This window comes from Lissotriton vulgaris, chromosome 1_1 (genome assembly GCF_964263255.1).
Source record: "Lissotriton vulgaris chromosome 1_1, aLisVul1.2, whole genome shotgun sequence".
In the NCBI taxonomy this organism is placed as follows: Eukaryota; Metazoa; Chordata; class Amphibia; order Caudata; family Salamandridae; genus Lissotriton; species Lissotriton vulgaris.
Window position 1 is genome coordinate 424613141 of NC_141685.1, and position 27805 is coordinate 424640945.

Consider the following 27805-nt stretch of genomic DNA (forward strand, 5'->3'; position numbering starts at 1 on the left):
AGTAAGTTTTGTCACCAGTTTTCTGCTAGGCCTCGTTTTTTGAGATTTGATTGGGGGTCTTCTACATTTTTGCGACTGGCTTTAGTAAGGGTCTGGGTGGGAGCACTGCTAGGAAGATCTAATTTTGTTCTAAAACACAGTTTACAGTACACCTAGCTTGAGGGGCAAGATCCGCTACATTAATTTGCCCATACTTATTTATCCTTCAAAAGGTGACTCAGAGTACGCACTTTCAAAAACATTGTACTGTCTACTAGGAAAAACAAATTGTGACTTTTTGCACTCCACAGCCTACATACCTTATATTTATTTATCAGTGGTGTTGTAATATTATATCACTTCCTGTTTTTCGTTGAATAATTACAGGCCGGGTTTCAGTCTCTGCAATGGGGAAAAAAGGATGGAGTCAGGCTTCACAGTAGCGAGCCACAATTCAGCATCAGGCAGGCAGTGGACAGGGTGTCTTCTGGTGACCAACATCGGTGGACGAAGCGTCGGCTGCAATGGAGGAGTGCCGCTAATAGGAGGATTTTTTTTCTGCGGGCAACTTACTTACCACTTCCAACAGGACCACTACAACCACATAGATACAGTATCCCTTGCCTTTTTCTCTGACTGTGACTGCATTTCTTGCCTCTCTCTCGGCTTCTACATTGATCCCTTAACACATCACTTAGTCCACTCCACTATCTGCACCACACATAGTCATTTGTAAGTGCTCCTACGTAATTCGCAAGTCGCAGCACGCCCCAGGCCGTAGAGGACTGGGATGGCCCCAATGATGAAGCATGTCACCAAGGGGCAACCCTGGTGAGTGAGGGGACACCTAGAAAAAAAGCAATTTCTCCTTTTCTATCTACTATACCTTCTGTCAGGTTACGCAGCCCCTAAGCGCCTACCGTACTATGAAACTACATTTCCCATGAGTAGGCGGGAGACTTGCAGACTATTTAGTGAGACTATATGAGAGTACCCTTGTATGTTAGGACAGCACTTCACTGATGCCTGTCTTGTCTTCTGTTACAGGTCTCCTTTCCCTGCTGACCCTACCTTTACCCATCCCACATTTTTTATTTTAGTTTGTTATTTTTCTCCCTCGCCTAATGCCTCGAACACCCTGTGTTTACACTTCTGGGTGTTGGTGACATTTGGAGGTGGAACCATATTTGCATCGACTGGATCACGGGGAGTAAACCTGACACCTTCCAGACCAACCCCATTGAGTGTTGTTGTGAATGGATTTATAGTGACCAGCAAGGCTCTCGGGTATCTGGCTACAGAGACCTTATGTTGAATATCGTTATCAATAATTCCACACAGGCCCTGTACTGTCGCATTCTTTCTTTCCACAGTTGTCGATGATATATTCTTACTCTGCTTGACAAAGAACCATTGCTAATGTGAAAGAACTTCAACCGAATTAGTAGTTATACTTTACCATTTGTTAGGCTACAATGTGGCACTGCTCTACTGTACTTCTGTCACCTGCTATATTCTCAGTTGTACCGTTGAATTGCTCAGGAGGACAAACCAGATTTCATTTTCTTTTTTTTCATAGGCATGCAACTGCCACTGTGTCACACCACTAGTACCACCGCTATGAGGAAATTTTATCCGACCAAGATTGCCAACGTTATTCGGTGTTTCCCGTGGAGCCAGCCCTGGGCCTAGCCCTACTTTCAAACACAAATTACAGGTAAGATAAGCGTTTGGTGGTTTGGGGGTATAATGGAGTATTAGTACGAGAGACGAGAGACTGAAGGTAGTACTACTAAAGTCCTAGGACTCTTGGATTCACTTCACTTAGTCTGTGAGAGGCACTTAGTGTTGAAAACATTTGGGCATTTACACTTAAAGGAAGAAAATGGAACTAAACTTTCAGGAAAACAGTCAACGTTAAACCCCCACCCACCAGGCAAGCAGTAAAAAACAGGTATGCTCAGATAAAGTTTGAAAAAGTATATTTATATCCCTAACAAAATAATCTCCCGCAAGACCCTCCCTAACCCCAACGATTGTCCTTCAAAAGTCCCCAAAAACCCAACTCCCAATTCCCACCCCCCAAAAGTCTCTAAAAAAGGGGCAAGGGACACTATGGGTGGATGCTGTTAACTTTTTGGGCCAGGGCATCATGCTCCTCGCGGAGCAAGGCGAGCTCCTGCTGAAGGCGGGACACCATCAGGGTAGTGCGGCGCAGGCGTGCCTTCACTGCCTTGCAGGTGCAAGGCCTGTGAGAGGCAGCTGTTGGCCTTGCTGCTCGGCGGTGGCGTTTGCCTTTGGCAGCCCGGCTCAGTCTCGGTGGACCACTGTGCTGGGTGGCAGCCCGTGGGGCCACGGAGGCCGATGCAGACGACGTTGTCGTAGTTGTCGACCGCACACTTTCCACGTCCTCCAGGGCCACCAGCCGCCGATATTCCGCAACAGTGGCCTCGATCCTCCGTTGCCGGGCCGCTCTAGCCAGCTCCTTCCTCCTTGTTCGTTTGGAAGGAGAACCTATATGAAGAAAGAAAGACATAGTCTGTAACCAATGCTCTTTAAGATTAACTCAATCATTCAGCAGAAATTTGTGCTGCAGTACAACTAGCAACTTGCAAGCGCATTACATAACTATTGAGGCCAGTATCTATCTAACCTCACACTTCTTCATCCTTGCTCTAACATTAGTGGGAGTTTAAGGAACAAATTCTATGAGCACTGTGGACTTCCATTGGAGTCGACTATGAAAGTACACCAGTCTTATTCTTCTTCTTATCTCTTGTTTTGGAAAATTGGTACGTTATTTTCTGCAAGCCGGCATAATGCCAGCGCGGTAAACTTGCACCCGAGAAAAAGAGACGCACGCCATGAGGAGTGACCTAGACTTGCGTTGCCGTTGCGTTACTGTACCCGTCCAGTACATGCAGGTGGTGAATCTCTTACTTTTCTATTACGGGTGGCACTGAGAATACTCTGTTACAACTCAAGGGCTACTGCTTAATTAATTTAACTTTCACCCTACAGTGGAAATGAGTACTAGAAATGGAAAATTGAAGAAGATAAATAATCTGATTATCTATCACTTCACATGGGATGTTTTTGCTTATATATGGGATGACTTTAGGTGCTTTGCTTTTTATTGAGTGACCAGTGATACATCCACACATGAATGACTGAGTACTACTAAACTTATTAAGAGAGGTAGGGAGTGGCCACCATAATAACCGGATCTATGCAGTGCTTGCAATACAAACTACTGCTACTATTTATGGTAGTATTTGGACAAAATTAAAAGTTCTTTTCCTTGCCTTTCCTACACTGGAACGGACGTGCGGGTGCAGTGTTACATGCTCTTCAAAGTTACACTTAGTTCATCCACTGACCATCTACTCTCTCTAGATCATGGGTACTCACAAACTTTCTCTCAGGGGCTACATTTACAGTGTAGTTTGGGGCCGAGGGCCGCACTGGTGGGGGCGGAGTCAGAGGGGGCGGGGCTAAAGCAAAACGATAACTTGTGACCATGAGGTTGCACACAGGTCCCTGCAGCAGATGCCCTCATCCACTGAGCCACCAGACCCAGCATTTACATACATCTCTCTCCCTCCTGCTCTCCCTCCTGCCCTCCCTCCATCTCTCTCTCCCTCCTGCCCTCCCTCTCCCTCCCCCTCTGTCATCTAACTGTGTGTGTGTCTATCTGTGTCAGCCTTCAGCCCGGGTTGAGACCGCTTCCTCAACGCGCACACACAGACAACAACACCAAAGTACTTAACAGGTCTTTAAAAGACCATTAACATATTATTGAGGCTTTGTTTGTTTTAGCGCCCCTGCTTCTCCACCCTGACAATCACTGCTTGCCCGGCCCCACAGAGCAGAGGCTTTGTTCTATTTCACCTCTTTGTGGCCTTGCATCTCCACTCTGCTCTGTGGGGGCCGGGGGAGCAGTGATTGTCAGAGTGGAGATGCAGGGGCGCTAACAGGTGAAATACAAAAAAGCCTCTGCTCTGTGGGGGCCGGGGGAGCAGTGATTGTCTGCAAGGTCTGCGCACCGCCAACGAAGGCTTGCCGGGCCACCACCGGCCCGCGGGCCGTACTAGGAGTACCCCTGCTCTAGATACACATATGCTATCTAAGAGTCAGATAGTAGCATGATCCAGGTATATGGACACATACAGTTTCTGTGTCACCCACCCAGGCTGTTGTCCTTCCACCCATCATTGCTTCATCATTCACCCAGCCATGCATCTCATATTCTTGCCTTCCCAGCTAGTCTTCAATCTCAATAAGTAAGGAATATATAAGAGCTTACCTCTGGCCGCCACCACCACCGTCTCAACTCTCACAGCTGCCGCCGCCGCCTCCTCCCCTGAAGAATCGCCCTCCGCCTCCGTGTCGAGCACCACCACCTCCACACTGGCCCCGCCACCAGATGTTCCACCTACAAAGTACATTTAGGAATGTTAGAATGAAGCACTCACTAGTCACTAGTATTTGGTCTAGGAATGAAGACATGTGAAAACAATGCAATTTGTGACTGTCTACGTTAAACTTAAAAAAAATGTCCCTTTTTCCAGGGAAGGTTGTCTTGCTGCACTTTTAGGCACAACTGATGAAGGCTGTTTTTTTAACACGCACCATTTTTCTCCACACAGACAGAAGATGGACTTCTAACAACAAGATCAAGTTGAAACCAGGTGAGAGCTCGGCTCGACCACAAGAAATGTCTTCAATTAATCGTCAGCACTAACCACTTTTCCATTATCAGTTAAACGTTTAGTTTTATTATGACTTCATTTAATAAATGTGTTTACTTTTAATAAAGCTTTTAAACTTAAATACAATCTGTGTTTTTTGGTCCAGACTAGAGTGACTGAGCGAAAGGTTTTGCAATTTTTGCAAGCATGAGTCCAGATAGAACAGTTCAAAAGACATTATGGACAATCCCAGAGGACTGCACTAAGTTGATAGAGCTATTGCTGACTAGAATCATGGGAGTTTCGCCAACCGTGCAATCTTAGTTAGCTACACAGACAGACTAATAAGAATAATCTAGTAATACCACAGGGAGTCATAGTAGAGGCAGGATAAGAATTTAGATACAGTCTACAAGAAGAGCAAAGACAATTTTGAAAAAAGTCAAATGAGGAACGCTAGGAAAAATGGGTACTAGTCTAAAATGAAAACTTACTGGGGCCAGCAGAGGAGCCCTCGCCTGCCCGATCCTGGCCCTGTTGATGAACAGCATCCGCCGCCTGCTGCTCCTGTGTCCTCCTCTCGCCCCTGGGGGGAGCTGACGTACAACATGAAAGAAAGAACAGAAAACATGGATGATTGTTGCTTGTCAATGTCAACCAAATCAAACATTTCAAAAGAACAATAACAAAATATTTCTGCGAAATTATATTGATTATGGTTACTTTTCATTTATTTGCGGACCTGTGACTTCGAAAGTCACGTAACTCACTAAACAAAGTACTGAAACGTTCACCTAGGACTGGCAGGCAGCAGTCCGCAGGCAAGACGCAAAGTGACAGACAAACTCCATTGTGATTTCAGTCAGATCAGTGACAACACTAACAGTTGCCTGCTACATTACCAGTCATTTAAATAGTCAAACTATCAATCCACCGCCACTATTTTTCTTATTGTCAGGGTTACAAAGGAAGGGGCAGATTTAAGCCCTTGCGGCTCTTTTGCGCCGTTCTTGCGTGACTTTAGTGACGCAGCAGCTAAACAAAAAAGGGCGCCATGGTGCGGCGTATAATATTATAACAACGTGACGCATTTGGGAGATGCATCCCGTTATAAAGCCCTGCGCCATCAGGGGGCGTTCCGGCGCAAGGGAGGGCATTCCTGCGCTGGAACACATCCTAATAGTGGCTGAGGGAAATCTACAAAATATCAATCAGTCACCTTTAGGACAATGATGCGTCACACAAACCCTGCACCTGCTTGAAGCAGACGTACGGCTTGACCCAGCATTGGGGAGATAGGGTACCCCAGAGCATTATTGGAGCTGCGCCATCGTTGCGACGCAACTCCAGCAGTAAAGCTTCGGTGACGTTTTGGGCCCATGGTGCGCCGCATTGCAAATACGGCGCACCATGTTTGGTGGTGGTAGCGGGCAGCACAATTAATGGCGCATCCCTGCTACTTTGCAGGGATGCGACGGTAATTGCAATTCTGCCCCTTAGGGGCATACTTACTTACGCGTTCTGGCGCATCTCCAGAGATGCGCCAGATCAAATGCGTCACGCAAAACTACCCTTGCGACACGGCAGATGTGCCTCATTTACAATGCGGCGCGCCCTGGCGCAAGGGTAGGCACTTGCGTGAGGCATCTCGTCACGTAAGAGCGGCGCATCGCTGGAGTCACGTCGCCAACGCAATGCAACTCCAGTAATGCTCAGGGCCACCCAATACTTAACATGCTGTGTCAGTCCTTTCGCCTGCTTCGAGCAGACATAAGGAATTGAATTGACGTAGCAGCGTCGCAGAAGTGCCTGCGTTAAATCTTGTACATTTCACGCAGGCAATTTTGCGAGGCGCACAGCCGCTGGACCGCGGCGCCCACCCTGCGTACTAGGAACGCACCCATTGTGGTGCAGGCCCATGGCTTTATAACATGACGCATCTCCCTAGATGCGTCATGCTGTAAATGACTCGCAGGGATGCGGCACGTTTACGCCGCTGTTGCGTCACGCAAGGCAACGTAAACGTGGCGCAAGGGGCTTGTAAATGTAATCTGCCCCCTAGTGTCTAGCATTACGCAGTTCTGTAAAGTACACTCATACATAATAGTTACTCAGGCCAATGAGACCACGAAATAGAAAACAAATAAGCATAGTAGCAACGCCACTGAGAAGGAGAGCAGTGCACCTGAAATGCACAGAAGATTTTGAAATATAATTTAACTACAATGTAATCGTCATCAGCGGCATTATTGGCTTGCTCCATGTAAAAAACAAATATTTGCAATACAACAACACAGAGCAGGAGAAAACATCATAGTAGTGAGTGATTAAATGGCTACTACTACTCACCAAGCCCGGGGATCTCCAAGCCGAGCTGGTCCAGCAGGTCGCGCTCGCGGTCCAGGAGGTCCGTCCAGCGATGGGTGACCTGGCTGTAGGTGCGCTGGACCCCGTAGAGGTGGGATATGGCCCAGCACACCTTCTCCCACCGCTTCCGGCGCTCCCGCATGTTGTACCCGCCGGCCGCGATCCTGCCGCCTCCCGCGATGGTCCTGGGCAGGCGGCGCTGGACGAAGTAGACCAGCGCGCCCACTTCCTCCGGGCTGAAGATCTCCCGTCGCGTCACCTGCTCCCCCCTCAATCTCCCGCATGCTGTCCTGCCACTGGGTCCAGCACTACTCCCCGCCGCCGCTGCGGCCCTCAAGTGCCTGGGCAGCTTCACGGCGCCTGGCTTGACCATGGTCTGGGCAGGTAAGGTAGGAAGAAGTAGAAAATTAAGAAAGAATAGGATAGGGAAGAAGAAAAGAAAAGAGTTTAAAAAAGTAGTTTAAAAGTAAAGAAAAATAGCAGAAAAGACAAAAATATACAGCTAGGAAAAGAGAGGGATAGATAAGAAGCAAAATCGTAAAAAAAAAAACTGAAAACAAGCAAAGGATGGCAAAGATACCAAGAGGATTAAACACCATGCCCAGACACAGGAAATGAATGAAAAACAAGATGGCCGGCGCCCGTTCACGAGCGCGAAAGAAAGTTCGCGCGAGATTTTCCTCGCGATCTCGTGCGAACCTGTAGATTTCTCGCGCGATCTCGTGCGAACCTCTACTCGCAATGCGCTTAGTGCGCGAGATTATACATAGCGGGCGGAAACGGAAATACGTCACGGAAACAAAATAGCCGCGCCCGTACTCGACCTTGGGGTAAATTCGCGTGTTGCGCTGCAAGCGGCTCGCGAATACTGCAAAAAAACTCGCGAAACAACAAGCCGCAAAAAAAATAAAATGCTCATTCGCACGAATTGGCGGCTTCCGCGGTCGGTTTCGCACGACGCCGCGCCCCGCGAATAGCGCGAAAAAAACCGAAAAACGATTTCAGCAAAAGCAATGAGCAGGTGCAAAAGGTCAACCTCATGATTTGTAACGATTCTTTGTAGTGCTTCCTGAGGGGGCCCTCCAGAATTCGGTTGCCTGCTTGCAACTATTTTGTGTGACCCTGCTCTGACCTTAACTGTATGCCACAAAGGTCCTGATTTACAGCTAAAGGAGCAGACAAGCAGGTGCCAGGCTGGAACTTTAAATTCTTTCAGTGACACATTAATTAGCCCCTAATTCATTATTGTCAGTTGGGGCAGGGCAGGTGTTGTAACTAATTTTGCAACAATGAAAGCACTTAGCAAGTGCAAAAGATCACTAATCAGGGCGCACTAAGGAAGCAGGTGCCAGCTAAAAAAATATTCTGTGACACATTAATCAGCCCCAAATTAATTCAGGTCACTTGAGGCAGGGAAGGTGTGCTTTGCTTTGCCGAAAATAAGGTACACTGGACAACCAGAGGGTGTGGTGATGAAACAGAGGGTGGCATGGGTGGGCCAGGGGGTGGCATGAGTAGTCAGAGAGTGGCAGTGGTGACAGAGAGTGGCAGTGATGAAGAAGAGTGTCCCAAACAGGCTGGACATGTAGAAACAACAAGTTCGCAAAACTTGCGACCCGAAAGGTAAGTTCGCAAATTGCGAAATTGTAAAAACCCTCGCGAACTGGCAGAAACACGGGCGAACACAAAAAAAAAAAAATCCGCAAATTCGCGGGAATTCGCGGATTTTGCGGATTGCGAATCCGCAAATCCGCAAAATTCGCGAACGCGAGATCCGCAAAATTCGCCCATGCTTACCTGGTACTCTGCCCCGCAGCCTCTCCGTTCTTCTTCGGCGCATCTGATGGTAGTCCCGAGGTTTCAGAGAGTCAGGATGGGTGGCTGCTCATTTAGTGTTGCAGCGGCCAAACTTTGGAACTCCATGCCACTCTCCTTGAGAAGCCACAGGGACTACTTTCCGTTCAGGAAAGCGTTAAAAACGCATTTGTTCCCTAAAAGTGTTTGAGCAACGAAGAGTGCAACCGTTCAAGTTCAAAGCGCCAGGATGCCCTATGGGTGACAGGACTGCGCTTTATAAGTACACAAAATAAAATAAATAATAATAAATAAAATTTGCAAAAAACACGGTTGATGGACAGAATGTAGAACAATGTCATACATTCACCCCAGTACAAGGATCTGGGCCTAAATCCATCGTTTTTTTGCACTCCACACCACCCTGGGTTAGACACTGGCTATATGCAAATCAGCTCTGACCCTGTGCCTCATGGGAACAGTCCAGTCCGAACTACCAAGCCATGTCTTTCCCAGACCAGAATCAAGCATCCAAGGACCGGTTTCTGGCTATCAGCCTTCATTCAGCCTGGACAGCTTGAATCCAGTGGTGTGGAGAGCCTGGGACTCACGTCTGAGTATACCCAGCCCACTCAGGGTGAAATTTGCAAAAACCACAGTTGATGGTCAGAATGTAGAACAATGTCATACATTCACCCCAGTACAAGGATCTGGGCCTAAATCCATCGTTTTTTTGCACTCCACACCACCCTGGGTTAGACACTGGCTATATGCAAATCAGCTCTGACCCTGTGCCTCATGGGAACAGTCCAGTCCGAACTACCAAGCCATGTCTTTCCCAGACCGGAATCGAGCATCCAAGGACCGGTTTCTGGCTATCAGCCTTCATTCAGCCTGGATAGCTTGAATCCAGTGGTGTGGAGAGCCTGGGACTCACGTCTGAGTATACCCAGCCCACTCGGGGTGAAATTTGCAAAAAACACAGTTGATGGACAGAATGTAGAACAATGTCATACATTCACCCCAGTACAAGGATCTGGGCCTAAATCCATCGTTTTTTTGCACTCCACACCACCCTGGGTTAGACACTGGCTATATGCAAATCAGCTCTGACCCTGTGCCTCATGGGAACAGTCCAGTCCGAACTACCAAGCCATGTCTTTCCCAGACCGGAATCGAGCATCCAAGGACCGGTTTCTGGCTATCAGCCTTCATTCAGCCTGGACAGCTTGAATCCAGTGGTGTGGAGAGCCTGGGACTCACGTCTGAGTATACCCAGCCCACTCGGGGTGAAATTTGCAAAAAACACAGTTGATGGACAGAATGTAGAACAATGTCATACATTCACCCCAGTACAAGGATCTGGGCCTAAATCCATCGTTTTTTTGCACTCCACACCACCCTGGGTTAGACACTGGCTATATGCAAATCAGCTCTGACCCTGTGCCTCATGGGAACAGTCCAGTCCGAACTACCAAGCCATGTCTTACCCAGACCGGAATCAAGCACGGTGATGGATTAAACCCAGATCCTTTGACTGGGTGTGAGTGTTTGATTGATTCATATGCTCCGTCCATCACCACCCCCTTTTGTACCGCTTTTGGCCGCCATAAGTGTGGCAGGGTATGCTCAGACGTGAGTCCCTTGCTCACTTTGCCACTGGATTCAAGCAAGCTGGGCTGAAGACGGCTGCAATGCCAGAAACCGGTCCTCGGAAGCTTGTTTCCCGTCCAGGGAAGACGTGGCTTGGCAGTTCGGGCTGGACTGTTCCCATGAGGCACAGGGTAAGACTGATTTGCATATAGCCATGTCTGAACTGAGGTGGCAGAGTGGGCTAAAGAACGGTGATGGATTAAACCCAGATCTTTTGACTGGGTGTGAGTGTTTGATTGATTCATATGCTCCGTCCATCACCACCCCCTTTTGTATAGGTTTAAGAGGCAGCAGCAGAAGCCTTGTCCATCTGAGCTATCAGGGCATCAACCTCCTCTGGGTCACGCAGGTTGTGAATCTTCTTCCTCCACATGAGTATTAACATCGCAGGAAATTTCATCTGTATATTGGCCCCCTTTTTCTGTAGGTCTTTATCCTCGTTCCAATATCAGACCTCACTTGATAGGTGAAATCTGCGTACTTCAGAGTTTTCTCCCTTAGTTCACAACCTCGGACCAGCCCCTTTACTGCATAGGTAAGGAAATTTACAAGGATTTCTCTAGGGGATTTCCTGTTGGCTGTTAACTTAAGCGGATCTCTAAGGACTCTTTGGATCTCCTTATCCAAGTCCACATTCGGTCTATCAAGCAATAACACTACTCTCAATAATTTACTGACAAACTCTTTCACATCCCCTTTCTCAGCACCTTCCAGGATATTAAATAATCTAAGATTGTTGTGCCTTGAATGACTTTCCAACCTTTCAAGATCCTCATGAATTCTGTAGCTTCAAAGCCTCAATATCCCGATAATTTGTATTCACCATTGCAGTTATTTGTTTCAAATTCTTCTCTAGGGTTGACATATGTTCTGCAAGGTTTTCTAGTTTTTTGTGTAAGGCCACTCATTTTTCTTGTATGCCTTTCTGATTTACTTCTGTTATCTAAAATGTATTATCATATAAGATCTTATATTCAGCAATATTTTCTCTAAAGGGTCTTGTGTTCCTCCACCGAGTTGTGGGTTATCTTTCAAGACTTGTAGGTTATGTTCATCAGAAATGTCTGTGGTGAGTGTCCCCACTGTTTGTTCTGTTGTGCCCTACTCCTGTTCATCTAAGTCAGCCAGAGGATCAAAACGATTTCTAGTGGCAATGAGAGTTTATTTGGTCCTTAACAAATGTCCTGGTCACCCACCTCCTTAGCTACATATCTCTTACTCCCCTGCATCTCTTCAGCGATTTTTGCCTACTCCATGATTCTAAAAAAAGGAGTTAAGCGAAAGTGCAGGCTTAAAAAAAGTGGGACCTTCTTTTGAACCACAATGTTTTGGCTTAGCAGTGCTTTTTTATGCGTTTTTTTATTGAGACGACCATGATCGCTTCCTTCCCAAGGAGATCTTTAGCCCTTAGGCTCCATACCCTAAATAAATTGTGGATAAAACAATGGTCAATAGTGAGGGCTAGTGGATTTATGTGATTCTGTGGCTTCAGCATTTAACATATAGTGTGGATTTACTGCATTTGACCTATAATTTACCAGGTAATTTTCAAATTGGATGGGGTGGGGAATTATTGGGTGCAAAAAGTAAAGGTCCCATGCAACATTTGCTTTCTGCTACTGGAAAATGTGCTAAGATCTATTTAAATAATTACACACTGAATTTAGCATTCAAAGGTTTTTGGATATATCTGCATGACAAAGAGATATAAGTGTGTTTGGACTGGTTGAATTTGTTATATTTTGACCATTAAGCCAAGGGGAAACCACCCAAAAGTATGTGGAACTTGAGTGGCTGTTTGGTACTGAATATTTTGGTCCACCTGACATTTTTTGCTACTGTATGACGTCTTTAATTGAGAATGTGCTCTGTGCATATCACTATGGGAGAAATCTTCTTGGGGCACACACCGCAGAGGGTACCGGGAAGACCTTAGTGGGTCCCCGCAGTCAGAAACTCCAGGCAAATGCAGTTGCCCCTGAACGCGCAGTGCAGCTACTAACACCACAGTGCTTCCTCCTTCCTAAAACAGTGCTACACAGCCTCCACGACCACCCGGGTCCGATGGTCAATAGAAGCTATGGTCGAGGTCCAGGCTGCGAGGAGAACAGCTCAGGCTCCAAGATCTTGCGGGTCTGGTTCTTCACAAGCTCAATACCTGCTGTGAAGCAACAGTGACAGCTTGACAGGGGGAGCTGCCTTTGGCTTCTGGTTGAATGCTGGGCTCCTCCTGGCGTCATCCACATCACTTGAGGTGTGGGACAGAAAGCGAGTTCCTCGAGAGATGCATTAGCCCTGGGGGTACTGTAGAGGGCACACTAAACATGCTTACGGTCACCGGCCAACAGAAAAGAAATAGCCGGTGGTGCTTTCCCTTGGCACTGGGGAAAGTTGTTTAGCAAGGAACAGTGCCACCAAACATGACTCTTACTCAATCAAGTGTGGCGTGCTGAGTCCTGTGCTCTGTTCTGAGTTCCAGAGGTCAACATCCAGCGCTCACAAACATTGATATGGCAGAGACAAGGACCCGGGAACCACATGCTGGGGCTCCTTGGGGAATACTTCAGGGGACACTACATAGGCAGCAGTAGCCAGGCAGAACAGAACAACAAAACCAGTAGTCCAGATCTTTCCTGACAACACCACAGTGCCAAAGTCAGGGAGCAGCTAGGAGCAGGGCAATAACAGAAAAGCAATCCAGTGAGTACTTTACACCACCCAGCACTTAGCAGGCAGCAGGACAACAACAGAATAGCAGTCTAGATGGTTACTTTGGGCAGTGGGCCTCTGTAGGTGGCACAGTCGTTCCCCTCTATGTACGCAGATCCAGATCTGCAGCGCTGCTCACTCACCGCCATGCATTCATTCCGGGAAAACTCCGGGCCTGGCCCCCCCAGACAGCTATGGGCAGCCCCGGGGGCCACCGCGCACTCAGTATCGCCCCGTACGCCGAGGCAGCATTGCGTGCTCAGCCGGATCATCTCAGCCAGCGTCTGCGGCTCACCTTGGCACTACTGTATACTGTGATTGGGTGTCTCCCGCAGCGTCTGCTCAATAATCGGCAATCTTTACCCGCTGTTCGGAAGGTCCAGAGCCTCCACCGCGGCAAGCAAGTACAGCTCGCGTCCTGCTTCCACTGTCAGTCGGCCGCGCCCGCCGACCATCTTGCGAGCTGCAGCTCCGGGAACGGGTGGCAGGTTTCCGAGTCTTTACAGCCAGCACATCGCCGCTTTTGATCCTAAATCAATGCTGCGCTGTCTGCACAGCCATATTAGTGCAATTCAGACATTTTCCGTGTGAGATGACCAGGATACCAAGCGGATGGCGGCCCGAACAGCAAGATCCTCACGCAAGTGTGGCTATCTTGCTTGGCGCCCTCTAGCGCCCCCGTGAGCACTCCTGCTTGTCCTTATATAGTAGGGACTTTCAAAGACTTGCTGTGTTTCTTAATATTACTAAATTATGAGATGAGAAGATATTTTTTAGTCCCCCCCCATGCTCCCAACACACAGTGCTGTCCCCTCCTCCCCCAGGGAAACCCTCCTTCCCAGCTTAATGGCGATTTTGTCTGCCGTTGGCAAGCTCCCTTCCATGGGTGTAAGGTGCGTATCTCCATTACATGTGCTTAACATACATAACTATGTACATTTCTTTTCAAGTTTCTTTCTCCTCCAACTCAAAAAAGATGCCTAGGTTTTAGCAGCAGCAGCAGAAGCCTTGTCCATCTGAGCTATCAGGGCATCAACCTCCTCTGGGTCACGCAGGTTGTGAATCTTCTTCCTCCACATGAGCATTAACATCGCAGGAAATTTCATCTGTATATTGGCCCCCTTTTTCTGTAGGCCTTTATCCTCGTTCCAATATCAGACCTCACTTGATAGGTGAAATCTGCGTACTTCAGAGTTTTCTCCCTTAGTTCACAACCTCGGACCAGCCCCTTTACTGCATAGGTAAGGAAATTTACAAGGATTTCTCTAGGGGATTTCCTGTTGGCTGTTAACTTAAGCGGATCTCTAAGGACTCTTTGGATCTCCTTATCCAAGTCCACATTCGGTCTATCAAGCAATAACACTACTCTCAATAATTTACTGACAAACTCTTTCACATCCCCTTTCTCAGCACCTTCCAGGATATTAAATAATCTAAGATTGTTGTGCCTTGAATGACTTTCCAACCTTTCAAGATCCTCATGAATTCTGTAGCTTCAAAGCCTCAATATCCCGATAATTTGTATTCACCATTGCAGTTATTTGTTTCAAATTCTTCTCTAGGGTTGACATATGTTCTGCAAGGTTTTCTAGTTTTTTGTGTAAGGCCACTCATTTTTCTTGTATGCCTTTCTGATTTACTTCTGTTATCTAAAATGTATTATCATATAAGATCTTATATTCAGCAATATTTTCTCTAAAGGGTCTTGTGTTCCTCCACCGAGTTGTGGGTTATCTTTCAAGACTTGTAGGTTATGTTCATCAGAAATGTCTGTGGTGAGTGTCCCCACTGTTTGTTCTGTTGTGCCCTACTCCTGTTCATCTAAGTCAGCCAGAGGATCAAAACGATTTCTAGTGGCAATGAGAGTTTATTTGGTCCTTAACAAATGTCCTGGTCACCCACCTCCTTAGCTACATATCTCTTACTCCCCTGCATCTCTTCAGCGATTTTTGCCTACTCCATGATTCTAAAAAAAGGAGTTAAGCGAAAGTGCAGGCTTAAAAAAAGTGGGACCTTCTTTTGAACCACAATGTTTTGGCTTAGCAGTGCTTTTTTATGCGTTTTTTTATTGAGACGACCATGATCGCTTCCTTCCCAAGGAGATCTTTAGCCCTTAGGCTCCATACCCTAAATAAATTGTGGATAAAACAATGGTCAATAGTGAGGGCTAGTGGATTTATGTGATTCTGTGGCTTCAGCATTTAACATATAGTGTGGATTTACTGCATTTGACCTATAATTTACCAGGTAATTTTCAAATTGGATGGGGTGGGGAATTATTGGGTGCAAAAAGTAAAGGTCCCATGCAACATTTGCTTTCTGCTACTGGAAAATGTGCTAAGATCTATTTAAATAATTACACACTGAATTTAGCATTCAAAGGTTTTTGGATATATCTGCATGACAAAGAGATATAAGTGTGTTTGGACTGGTTGAATTTGTTATATTTTGACCATTAAGCCAAGGGGAAACCACCCAAAAGTATGTGGAACTTGAGTGGCTGTTTGGTACTGAATATTTTGGTCCACCTGACATTTTTTGCTACTGTATGACGTCTTTAATTGAGAATGTGCTCTGTGCATATCACTATGGGAGAAATCTTCTTGGGGCACACACCGCAGAGGGTACCGGGAAGACCTTAGTGGGTCCCCGCAGTCAGAAACTCCAGGCAAATGCAGTTGCCCCTGAACGCGCAGTGCAGCTACTAACACCACAGTGCTTCCTCCTTCCTAAAACAGTGCTACACAGCCTCCACGACCACCCGGGTCCGATGGTCAATAGAAGCTATGGTCGAGGTCCAGGCTGCGAGGAGAACAGCTCAGGCTCCAAGATCTTGCGGGTCTGGTTCTTCACAAGCTCAATACCTGCTGTGAAGCAACAGTGACAGCTTGACAGGGGGAGCTGCCTTTGGCTTCTGGTTGAATGCTGGGCTCCTCCTGGCGTCATCCACATCACTTGAGGTGTGGGACAGAAAGCGAGTTCCTCGAGAGATGCATTAGCCCTGGGGGTACTGTAGAGGGCACACTAAACATGCTTACGGTCACCGGCCAACAGAAAAGAAATAGCCGGTGGTGCTTTCCCTTGGCACTGGGGAAAGTTGTTTAGCAAGGAACAGTGCCACCAAACATGACTCTTACTCAATCAAGTGTGGCGTGCTGAGTCCTGTGCTCTGTTCTGAGTTCCAGAGGTCAACATCCAGCGCTCACAAACATTGATATGGCAGAGACAAGGACCCGGGAACCACATGCTGGGGCTCCTTGGGGAATACTTCAGGGGACACTACATAGGCAGCAGTAGCCAGGCAGAACAGAACAACAAAACCAGTAGTCCAGATCTTTCCTGACAACACCACAGTGCCAAAGTCAGGGAGCAGCTAGGAGCAGGGCAATAACAGAAAAGCAATCCAGTGAGTACTTTACACCACCCAGCACTTAGCAGGCAGCAGGACAACAACAGAATAGCAGTCTAGATGGTTACTTTGGGCAGTGGGCCTCTGTAGGTGGCACAGTCGTTCCCCTCTATGTACGCAGATCCAGATCTGCAGCGCTGCTCACTCACCGCCATGCATTCATTCCGGGAAAACTCCGGGCCTGGCCCCCCCAGACAGCTATGGGCAGCCCCGGGGGCCACCGCGCACTCAGTATCGCCCCGTACGCCGAGGCAGCATTGCGTGCTCAGCCGGATCATCTCAGCCAGCGTCTGCGGCTCACCTTGGCACTACTGTATACTGTGATTGGGTGTCTCCCGCAGCGTCTGCTCAATAATCGGCAATCTTTACCCGCTGTTCGGAAGGTCCAGAGCCTCCACCGCGGCAAGCAAGTACAGCTCGCGTCCTGCTTCCACTGTCAGTCGGCCGCGCCCGCCGACCATCTTGCGAGCTGCAGCTCCGGGAACGGGTGGCAGGTTTCCGAGTCTTTACAGCCAGCACATCGCCGCTTTTGATCCTAAATCAATGCTGCGCTGTCTGCACAGCCATATTAGTGCAATTCAGACATTTTCCGTGTGAGATGACCAGGATACCAAGCGGATGGCGGCCCGAACAGCAAGATCCTCACGCAAGTGTGGCTATCTTGCTTGGCGCCCTCTAGCGCCCCCGTGAGCACTCCTGCTTGTCCTTATATAGTAGGGACTTTCAAAGACTTGCTGTGTTTCTTAATATTACTAAATTATGAGATGAGAAGATATTTTTTAGTCCCCCCCCATGCTCCCAACACACAGTGCTGTCCCCTCCTCCCCCAGGGAAACCCTCCTTCCCAGCTTAATGGCGATTTTGTCTGCCGTTGGCAAGCTCCCTTCCATGGGTGTAAGGTGCGTATCTCCATTACATGTGCTTAACATACATAACTATGTACATTTCTTTTCAAGTTTCTTTCTCCTCCAACTCAAAAAAGATGCCTAGGTTTTAGCAGCAGCAGCAGAAGCCTTGTCCATCTGAGCTATCAGGGCATCAACCTCCTCTGGGTCACGCAGGTTGTGAATCTTCTTCCTCCACATGAGCATTAACATCGCAGGAAATTTCATCTGTATATTGGCCCCCTTTTTCTGTAGGCCTTTATCCTCGTTCCAATATCAGACCTCACTTGATAGGTGAAATCTGCGTACTTCAGAGTTTTCTCCCTTAGTTCACAACCTCGGACCAGCCCCTTTACTGCATAGGTAAGGAAATTTACAAGGATTTCTCTAGGGGATTTCCTGTTGGCTGTTAACTTAAGCGGATCTCTAAGGACTCTTTGGATCTCCTTATCCAAGTCCACATTCGGTCTATCAAGCAATAACACTACTCTCAATAATTTACTGACAAACTCTTTCACATCCCCTTTCTCTGCACCTTCCGGGATATTCAATAATCTAAGATTGTTGTGCCTTGAATGACTTTCCAACCTTTCAAGATCCTCATGAATTCTGTAGCTTCAAGGCCTCAATATCCCGATAATTTGTATTCACCATTGCAGTTATTTGTTTCAAATTCTTCTCTAGGGTTGACATATGTTCTGCAAGGTTTTCTAGTTTTTTGTGTAAGGCCACTCATTTTTCCTGTATGCCTTTCTGATTTACTTCTGATATCTAAAATTTCTTATCATATAAGATCTTATATTCAGCAATATTTTCTCTAAAGGGTCTTGTGTTCCTCCACCGGGTTGTGGGTTATCTTTCAAGACTTGTGGGCTATGTTCATCAGAAATGTCTGTGGGGAGTGTCCCCACTGTTTGTTCTGTTGTGCCCTACTCCTGTTCATCTAAGTCAGCCAGAGGATCAAAACGATTTCTAGTGGCAATGAGAGTTTCTTTGGTCCTTAACAAATGTCCTGGTCACTCACCTCCTTAGCTACATATCTCTTACTCCCCTGCATCTCTTCAGCGATTTTTGCCTACTCCATGATTCTAAAAAAAGGAGTTAAGCGAAGGTGCAGGCTTAAAAAAAGTGGGACCTTCTTTTGAACCACAATGTTTTGGCTTAGCAGTGCTTTTTTATGCGTTTTTTATTAAGACGACCATGATCGCTTCCTTCCCAAGGAGATATTTAGCTCTTAGGCTCCATACCCTAAATAAATTGTGGATAAAACAATGGTCAATAGTGAGGGCTAGTGGATTTATGTGATTCTGTGGCTTCAGCATTTAACATTAGATGCCTCATTAGGAACGCGGACGGACTTGCGTCCGTACGCGACCCCAGAGGATGAGGGAACGTCCGCATGGGCTGCGGCGTTCCCTCATGTGCGATTAGGATGTGACCGCCACCCTGGCGGTCACATCCTGGATATTTAACATTGCGGCGGGTGCTGCTTCAAGCAGCACCCGCTGCAATGTTAAAAGTGCATGTTTAACATTTACATGCACAAAGCGTCAGGCACCGCGCGATGCCTGCCGCTTTGTGCAAGTAAATGCTGGGGGGTACCATAGGTACCCCCCATGTGCGCCCCCCACCCGCCAACACCCTGGGGGCCCGCAACGGGCCCCCCAAAATCAAAAGTACACATGCTTTTCCACGGCGGAAAAAACGCCGCGGAAAAGCATGTTTACAAATGCTTCCTAATTTGGCTGGCGGTGTCTGATAGACACTGCCAGCCAAATGAGAGCTTTTCCGCCGCGGTTGTAATCTGACCGCGGCGGAAAAGCAGCGGACAGTAACCAAGACCCACTGTGGAAAAAGGTAGGGCTAAGACCTTTTTCAAGATGTGCCCGGCGCTAACCGCCCTTGTACCATTCAAATTACCAAGCAATGAGGCAGGCGCCGGAGACCAGAAGGCAGGAAACAGAAGTTTTATTCCGACGGAGCAGAACACATCAGATCAGACAACAAGGTATCGTCTCGAGGTGCTCTAACAGCCTCTCGGAGGCCTGGCCTCTTATACACTGTTTTATTGCATGTGACCTTCCTTTATTACAATCAGATCATTGTGAGCAGCAAGGAAAAAGACATCCCCGTAATCCTCGTGTCAATCCCACCCCACATGCCTCTACAATAGAGATCCTCAACCTGCTGATAAGAGGAGGGGGTCATCGCGCAGCTGAGTGTTCTGCCGATTCTTAGGATGTGTGCGCCTGATCATATCCCGGGGGGGGTGGGGAGGTCTTGATCAATAGAGGATTCTTTGAAGAAGAGCGACTTCATACAATAAGGGGCAGTAAATGATATCTCCCGGCTTAGGCGATGGCCTCGGACCTGTGTGGACAGCTGGACACGGGGGAAGGGGTCATCAAAGGAGTGGTATTCATGCCGCGTGGACAATCGAGCGCGGAGGGAAGGTTCATCAACAGAGGGGCATTCATGGGAGGAGAGGAGATGCTGGTCAGGCGCAGGCGTGACTCCCAAGGACAGGGTCATGCAGAAGGGTTATGCTCATGAGAGGGAGGGAGGGGGAGCAAGGATGCACGGAGGATGCCTGCTGGGTCAGAGGGGCGCGCTGGCGATCGATCGTGGACAGGGAGACCATGATACCTAAAATGGTTGTCGTGCACGTTGTACATGGGTGACAAGCTGGCGCAGATGATGTTCAGTTCGTAAACTAAAATTCCACAGTCCTCCCTTTTAACATGTCTCGCCAACTTGTCAGTTCGGATTTATCCCCATAAGGCCACGTATTTCTACTTCGTAGAGGGGACTCATGTGCTCAGTTCGGAAGTCCAAAGTCTTTGGGCACATACAGTTAGAAACGAAGCTGCACAAGGAGGGTAGACATTGAACACCCAAGCAACACCCACATAATATCACAACAGGTATCAGTATGAAGGAAAACAACTTCCAACCCCAGCCCTTCAAAGTGTCCCAAAACCAGCTTCCAAGCGACCATCCTTCTTGTTCTTGGTGAACCTCAGAGGAAAGTCTGTGGAGGTGCTCAATCGCCTTGTAGACTGAAGGCGAGTTGTCAGGCACGTAGGTGCAGCAGCTAGATCCGATGATGCGGCATGCTCCTCCTCGGTCGGCTAGGACCACGTCTAGGACAAGGCGGTTTTGAAGTGTCACAAGGCGGACCGCTTGAAGCTCAGCCGTGTTGTTAGCGAGGATGCCAGCCGTGATGTTGATCGTTGTTTCTACTGCCTGGGTCAGGTGTCGGATAGCGCGGCTGTTTGCCATTGGGCCCCACAGAGGAACAAGTCCCTTTGCTGCATCTAGGAACTGTGCTCCAGTGGAGTCGGCTTGTCCAATGTCATCTGCACGCCTCTGCCGGTGATGGTTGGCAGGGGCTACATACGTGGGCGGAAGAACGAAGGCAATGTAACAGACACCCTTCCAACCTTTCGGGAGCCAGGTGTAAGCTTTGGTGCCACACACAAAGTACATGTTTGGAGAAGCAACAAAGGAAGGGGGGTCGGCTGAGTCCAATGTTCTGATGATTCGGCAGGAACTGCGACCCACCGGCTGTGTTCCCTGGCCTTCGAGACACACAAGACCTGTAGCATTGATAACAGACAGAGCCACAGTCAGAGTGGCGGTGGTTTGTTTTTGCAGATGAGAGAAGGTGGATCTAGCTGGATTGTGGAGCACCTGTACTTCGACTCGTTCTTTAGCTGGAATGTCTTTAAGGAAGGTGGCGCCTGTGAGCGCAGGACACAGAGGAGCAGAGGTCTTTCCGGTTTTGTTCAGCCAGAACCCAGAGTAGAAGTGCGACACCGTCTGGCTGGAGGTGGCGTTGTCCTTGTGGCTCTCTTGCATGAGAATCAACCAGGCGAGGCAGGAGCCGTGAACTGAGAAAGGAGAAGGGATGAAGGGGATGGAGTGTCCAGTGGCATGCGGGAGCAACCCGCAGATCCAGCAGTTCGTAGCATTTGCGGCAAGGTTGTGTTGGTGCAACAGTTGCACGAAAGAATTGTTCCAGAATTCCCTGCGCCTTTCTCGCAGCTGAGGCGACAGAGAGACTAGGTGATGCTCTTTCAGGGGTGTTGGTTGTGCAGTAGGTAGCAATGCCTCATGAGCCGGTGTGCTTTCCTCCAGAATCCAGAAGGAGGTCATGAGGAGGAGGCAGAAGAGGAAGACAATAAAGAGGGCGATTGTCTTTGATTTGTGCAAATTGTCAGTCTTTGGGTTTCTATAGTGGGTATTTCCTGTTGCTTCCATCATCTTCTTATCTGGCGCTTCCATCATCTTCTTATCTGGCGCTTCCATCACCTTCAAGGGGCTCGGTAGCGGGCAGACCCACGGACTTCGTATAGCTTCTCTCCCGGCAACCCTTAGTTGTGCTTAGGTCACCGTTCTGAGATTCAACTTAGTCCGAGGCCTACTTAGCCGAAGCTCCCTCCTTTCGACGCAGGAAATACCCTTCTCTGGAAGGCACAGTGGGATCAGAGAATTTTGCAAGTTCGAGTGCCTCAGTATCGGGATAACAGTTCAATGTCGGTCGGTCTTTGTTCAGGAGCTCTTCTTGGGTGTTGACGTTTTCTGTCGCGGTTAGGTTTGCAGAGACCTTCCGGCAGTGATGCGCGTGCAGCCAGTGCCTCTTCCCCTCCACTCGAAGCGCCGTCCGTGTGGTAATCAGCACTTGCCAGGGGCCCGTCCACCGGGGTTCCAGACTCTTGGTCTGCTGGAAATTTCGTATTAGCACGAAATCTCCCGGCTGGATGTCGTGGCCGGGGCCCCTGGAAGCATCGGGGATGGCCTGCTGCACCTGTTGATGAATGACAGACAACGTTTTAGTTAACTTGCACAAATAATCAGATAGTAGGACGTCCGGGACGTCATGAATGGAGGTCGGTTTGGGAGCAGTCCAGAGATTCATCGGTCGCCCAAATACGACCTCGTAGGGGGTCAAATGATGCTTGGTGGGAGTGGAGCGCATTGATAACAATGCCAGTGGGAGGGCATCCGGCCATTTAAGTCCAGTGGTGGCCACTATTTTTGACAATTTCAGCTTCAGTGTGGCGTTATGACGTTCCACCAGGCCGGCGGATTGGGGGTGGAAGACCGCATGAAACCTTTGCTTCACCCCCAACCCCTTTAAGATTAATTGGATAACCTCAGCTATGAAGTGGGGGCCATTGTCGCTCCATAAAATTCTACAAAGGCCATAGCGAGGGAAGAATTCTTTCAGTAGTACTTTGGCAGTAGTCATGGCAGTGTTGTCACGGGTTGGATAGGCCTCTACCCATTTGCTGAAGGCACATACGATGACTAGTACATACTTCAAGCTTTGGCATCTCTCTAGTTGGATGTAGTCCATCTGAAGGACCTCAAAGGGGTGATTGGGGATCCCAAACCCTCCCCGGGGTACCACAGTTCCTTTCCCGGGGTTGTGTTGCAGACAGATAAGACACTGTTGGACTAGGTGTCTGGCTGAGTCGGGGATGTTGTCGTTGTGCCAGACCTTGGAAATGAGCTCGATCATGGGTTCAGATCCTATGTGTGCGGGGGAATGAGCCATCGTCAGTATGGGGATCAGGTATGAGTCAGGCAGCAACCATTTGTTTGCATCTTTTGTTCGCCAGCAGCCCTCATCGTCCTTCAAACCCTCCCTTGTCCACTTAGTCAGTTCGTGAGGGGTGCTGGCCGACTGGATGTCTCTGATCATTTCCCTTGCGTCAGTCCATTTTTCTGCTTGTGACCTGGTCACATACATGCGGGTCACCGTCCAGCTGTGGTTCGTGCAGTGATGTCTGCCAGTGCATTCCCTTGTCCGACTATGTCTGTCACCCTTTTGTGCGCCTGACATTTGATCACCGCTAATCGTTTGGGGAGGGAACTGCATCAATCAGGGCGGAGACTAGATCTCCGTGGAGGATAGGGGTGCCGTGGGACGTCAGGAATCCCCTCTCCCTCCACAGGAGCCCAAAATGGTGAACCACCCCGAAGGCATACTGGCTGTCTGTATATACGTTCGCAGTGGTCCCCGTGGCTATGATGCATGCTCGTGTGAGGGCTATCAGTTCAGCTGCCTGGGCAGATCGTTGTGTGATGCAGGCTGTCTCAACTACTGTTCGGGCTGTCGTGACTGCATAGGCAGCTGAAGTGGTGCCATCTGGGAGTTTGATGCATGAGCCGTCTACCCATAGCTCTCCATCGGGGTCAGTGAAAGCAGTATCTCGGAGGTCAACTCTACTCCTAGTTTGTTCGTCCGTGAGGGTCACACAGTCGTGTATGGGAGGAACGTCGGGGTCATTTTCAGGCAAGGGCAACAATGTGGCAGGATTCAAAGTCGTGCATCTCTTTAGTGTGATGTGGGGTGCAAGTAGCGTCAGTTCGTACCCTGTCAGTCGTGCGCTAGTCAGGTGTTGAGTCTTGGTTTGGTTCAGGAGAGTGTCGACAGTATGGGGTACTAGCACAGTGAGGGAGTTGGAAAGTACGATTCCCTCGCTCTGACGGATAGAGACAGCAGCGGCAGCTACTGCTCGAAGGCAGGCAGGTAAAGCTCTGGCTACAGGATCAAGAGTGGCGGAGAAGTAGGCGCAAGGGCGCTGCTTAGGACCAATTGATTGTGTCAGGACAGACAATGCACACCCCTCCCTTTCGTGGGTGAAGAGGGAGAAGGGTTTGGAGTAATCCGGGGTTCCCAGGACGGGTGCTTAACAGAGTGCATCTCGTAATTCCTTAAAGGATGCTTGACACTCAGGGGTCCAAGGGAGCGGGAAGGAGGCATGTTTGGTTAATAGGGCAAGTAGGGGTTTTACAATGAGGCTGAAGTTAGGTAACCACTGTCTGCAAAAAGAGGTTAGGCCAACCAAAGAGCGGACTTGCTTTTGTGTTTTTGGGACGGGGGTGTCTAGGATGGTTTGGATCCGGTCGGGTGTGAGTTTCCTCCCTTCTTTGGACAGGAGATGGCCTAGGTAAGTCACTTGTGGCTGGCAGAACTGTAACTTCTTTTTGGAGACTTTATGGCCATTCTCTGCAAGAAAATGTAGGAGTTGGACAGTGGCTGCGATTGCAAGTGGGGTGGTGTCGGCCGCCAAAAGGATATCATCGACATATTGGATCAACACCACTCCATCTGGTAGCTGGAAGGCATCCAGCTGTCTTTTGAGGGCCTGGCTGTAAATGCTGGGGCTTTCAGTGTACCCCTGGGGAGCTCTACAGAATCGGTACGAGCGGGATTTTAAAGTGAAGCCGAAGAGATAGCGGCTGTCTGGATGGATGGGGATAGAGAAAAACGCATTCTTAAGGTCGATAACAGTGAAGGTGGCGGCAGTGGACGGGATGAGGGTCAGAATGGTGGTGATATCGGAGACAACAGGGTATTGGGGTACAACCACTTTGTTAATTTCTCGCAGGTCGATGATGAAGCGGTATGCTTTCTCATCTCCTTCGCCTTGCTTCTTAACAATAGGTAGGATTGGGCTGTTGCAGACGTTGCTAACCACTTCTTCAACCACTCCTGCATCTACCAGAGACTGAATGATCGCTACCAGTGCCTTCTCGCCCTCTGGGGATATCCGATATTGTGGGAGTTTCGGGAGCATAGCGTCCTGTCTTACAGTTATATGAATAGGGTCAATCATCATTCGTCCCACATCAGAGTCACTTTTGGCCCACAGGTACGGAGGCAGGGTGTCAAGCAAGGACAGGTCAGCGTCAGTTATGGAGCACATGTGTTGTGAGGGGCAGGATCTGGGCATGCCTGGATTGTCGTACAGGATGACTCGGATTCCATCTGGGGAGCACCTAATGGTAGCTCGAAAATGTTTCAGTAAGTCAATGCCCATAATGGCGTCAGGGGAGTTGGAGGAGAGCAGAAATGTCGTGTCAGTGGTGTTGCTTTCTAGGTCAAAGGTGATAGGTACGGACAGGGGGTTAGTGGAGGGCGTCCCATCGAAACCTATCGATGTAATGTGTGAGCCAGACAAGGGTGCCCTTGGAATCAGTCGTTTCGATAACACACTACGTGTCGCCCCAGTGTCTACCAAAAATGGAGACTCTGTACCCAGGACCTTAGCGGTGACATAAGGACCTTGCTGGTCAACACAGAGCTCGACTGGATCCCTCCCTTGCCCCTGGCAGTCCTATGCAAAATCGGGGGCATTCTCACCATCAGATAGTTGGTATTGGTTCTGTCGGGGGCGGTCAAATGTGTTCAATCTCCCTGATCTGTCATTGTTGGTGTCGTTTGTGTGCCCTCGTCCTTGTCCTCTGTTTCTCTGACCACCTGCCACATCCCTGGGGTCCCTATTTCTATTCATCTCTAGCAGAACCGGACACTCGGATTTCCAGTGGCCGAATCCTTTGCAGAAGGCGCATTGGTCATTGCTAATGTCTCTACGTCCAGTGTGTGGTGTTGGGGAGTGATCTTTAGGAGGTAGATTTCTGGGGATGGTCGATTGGTAGTTCCCCCTTTGGTGTTCCCGTCCTATCGCTATACCTTGTATCTGGGCTATCATTACCCTTTCTTTTAAATCTTTCTTCTTTTTCTCGGACGCCCTATCATTCTCATTCTTTTGGTGCTCGTAATACTGAGCCATCTGAAGGATAGCTGCGGGTTTGGAGGCCCCCCAACTACTCTCACTCGTCTGCAGTTTTTGGGAGACCTCTTGTGTTAGGCCCTTTATATAATTTTGTACAAACAGGTGCTGTCCGGTTGCGGTGGTCATGTCTTGGCCACTGTAGTCGGAGAACACTGTCTCGAATCGGGAGAAGTATTCTGACACATCTTCCTGGGGTTTCTGTCGACAGACCGTGACTATCGACCAGTCTACCTTTCTTTCTGGGATCAGTGTCTTTAACTTCTGAACTAGTTTATCTGGGAGTTCCAGTATATCCTTTACTGGTTTCCTTCCTGGTTCTCGCTGTCTGTCTAGTTTACCGAGTTGGTCCCAGGTATGCCCAAACAGATCCGTGTGGTCAGCCTTCCGGATTTGCTTCCACACGTCAGCTGGCAGGCATAACCCGAAGAACAAGTCAATGTCCGCTAAAGTCATTATCGTCGAACCCAAGGCTGTGCCTAATTCGGTATAGAATGCTGTCGGGTTCTTTCTCAAATCGGGCAGAGTTTGTTTAAAGGTTAGGATATCTTGTCGGTCCCATGGTTGGTAAACCCAATTATACACAACTCTCCCTTTTGCGTCTGCGTGATTAATATCGTTGCTTGTTCCCAGGCCACGTGGCGGGATCCAATAAGGGGCCGCCTCTCTGATGGGCATCATAGTATTGGCTACTTCTACTGAGGTCGTTTCAGGGTCTGTAACCTTGGCTTCTGGTTTTTGTTCCGTGAGGTGGCGGAGGACCTCAAGCATCTGCATGAAGAGCTCCGTCGCCTCACATTCAGTCCCATCTCCAACATCAATCTTCCTATACAGCGTTGTTAGTTTAGCGGGGCCCTTACTTTGATACCTATCTTCATATGCGTTCAGGATGTGGTAGCTGAATCGCAAAATGAAATGCCGTCTGTGGCTGTCGGCATGTGAATTATATATGCTCATTGTGTATTCTTCGCTCTCCCTTCGTTCTACTAATGTCTTTGCTATTTTGTCGATCCCATCCCGCTCATCTTTGCTCAACCTATTTGGTCTGGTTGGTGGTTGTTTGCTAGCCTCAGGGTCGTCTGACGATGTTGTTAATGTGGCTGGTGCGGAGGCCGTGAGGGCCGGTGCACTAGCACTAAGGTCACTTTCGCTCGCACTCGGGGCTTGCAAGTTTTGTTGGCAGGGGGCATATGGAGGGGGCATGTAGATGATTGGGGGACCTAGTAGTAACTCATCGTTCGCCCGCTGTTTGGAGGGCAATTCAGGGTAGAGCGCAGAGGGGGTCCTAACAGGACATTGACCTGTCGACCCTAATTCTTGGTTTTGTGCGGCTTCCTTTCTTTCTTTTATTTCTTCTTCTAGTTGCTTAGCGGCTAAGTGGGCTGCCTTTCGTAATTCTTTCCCTATTTTTGCTTCTTCCCTTTTCTTTCGTTGTTCCGTTTCTTTGCGCCACATGCCAATACTGTCGAGCATAGTGGGCGTGGTCTTATTTTTCTGGAGCGCTATTTCCAATGTTTTTATTTTATTTTCATCGAAGGAACCTATCAGTGGCCACTGACTTTCAGGGTTCTTCTTTGTATATTTATGCCATAGCTTAGTATAAGCTATAGCGACTAGTCCATGCTTAGTGAACATGTCCTTATTAGGGGTGCCTTCCAGTGGAGCCGGATGGTTCATCTCTAATAAGCGGTCCGGGCTGTACAGGCTACCAATCAGTGGGGAGAAGATAGG

General features: G+C 48.6%; 1 protein-coding gene across 1 annotated transcript in view; it reads right to left on the minus strand.

Annotated features, from left to right (window-relative positions):
- Positions 1-2038: 2038 nt before the first annotated feature.
- Positions 2039-27805, minus strand: part of LOC147747296 (uncharacterized) — a 41613-nt gene continuing 15846 nt past the window's right edge. Inside the window, exons 2-4 of the mRNA XM_086925199.1 lie at positions 5165-5266; positions 4286-4414; positions 2039-2493 (exon numbers count right to left, since the gene is read on the minus strand). Coding sequence (XP_086781325.1) covers positions 2093-2493; positions 4286-4414; positions 5165-5266 — 632 coding nt within the window. The 3' untranslated portion in view covers positions 2039-2092. The remainder of the gene's footprint in view (positions 2494-4285; positions 4415-5164; positions 5267-27805) is intronic.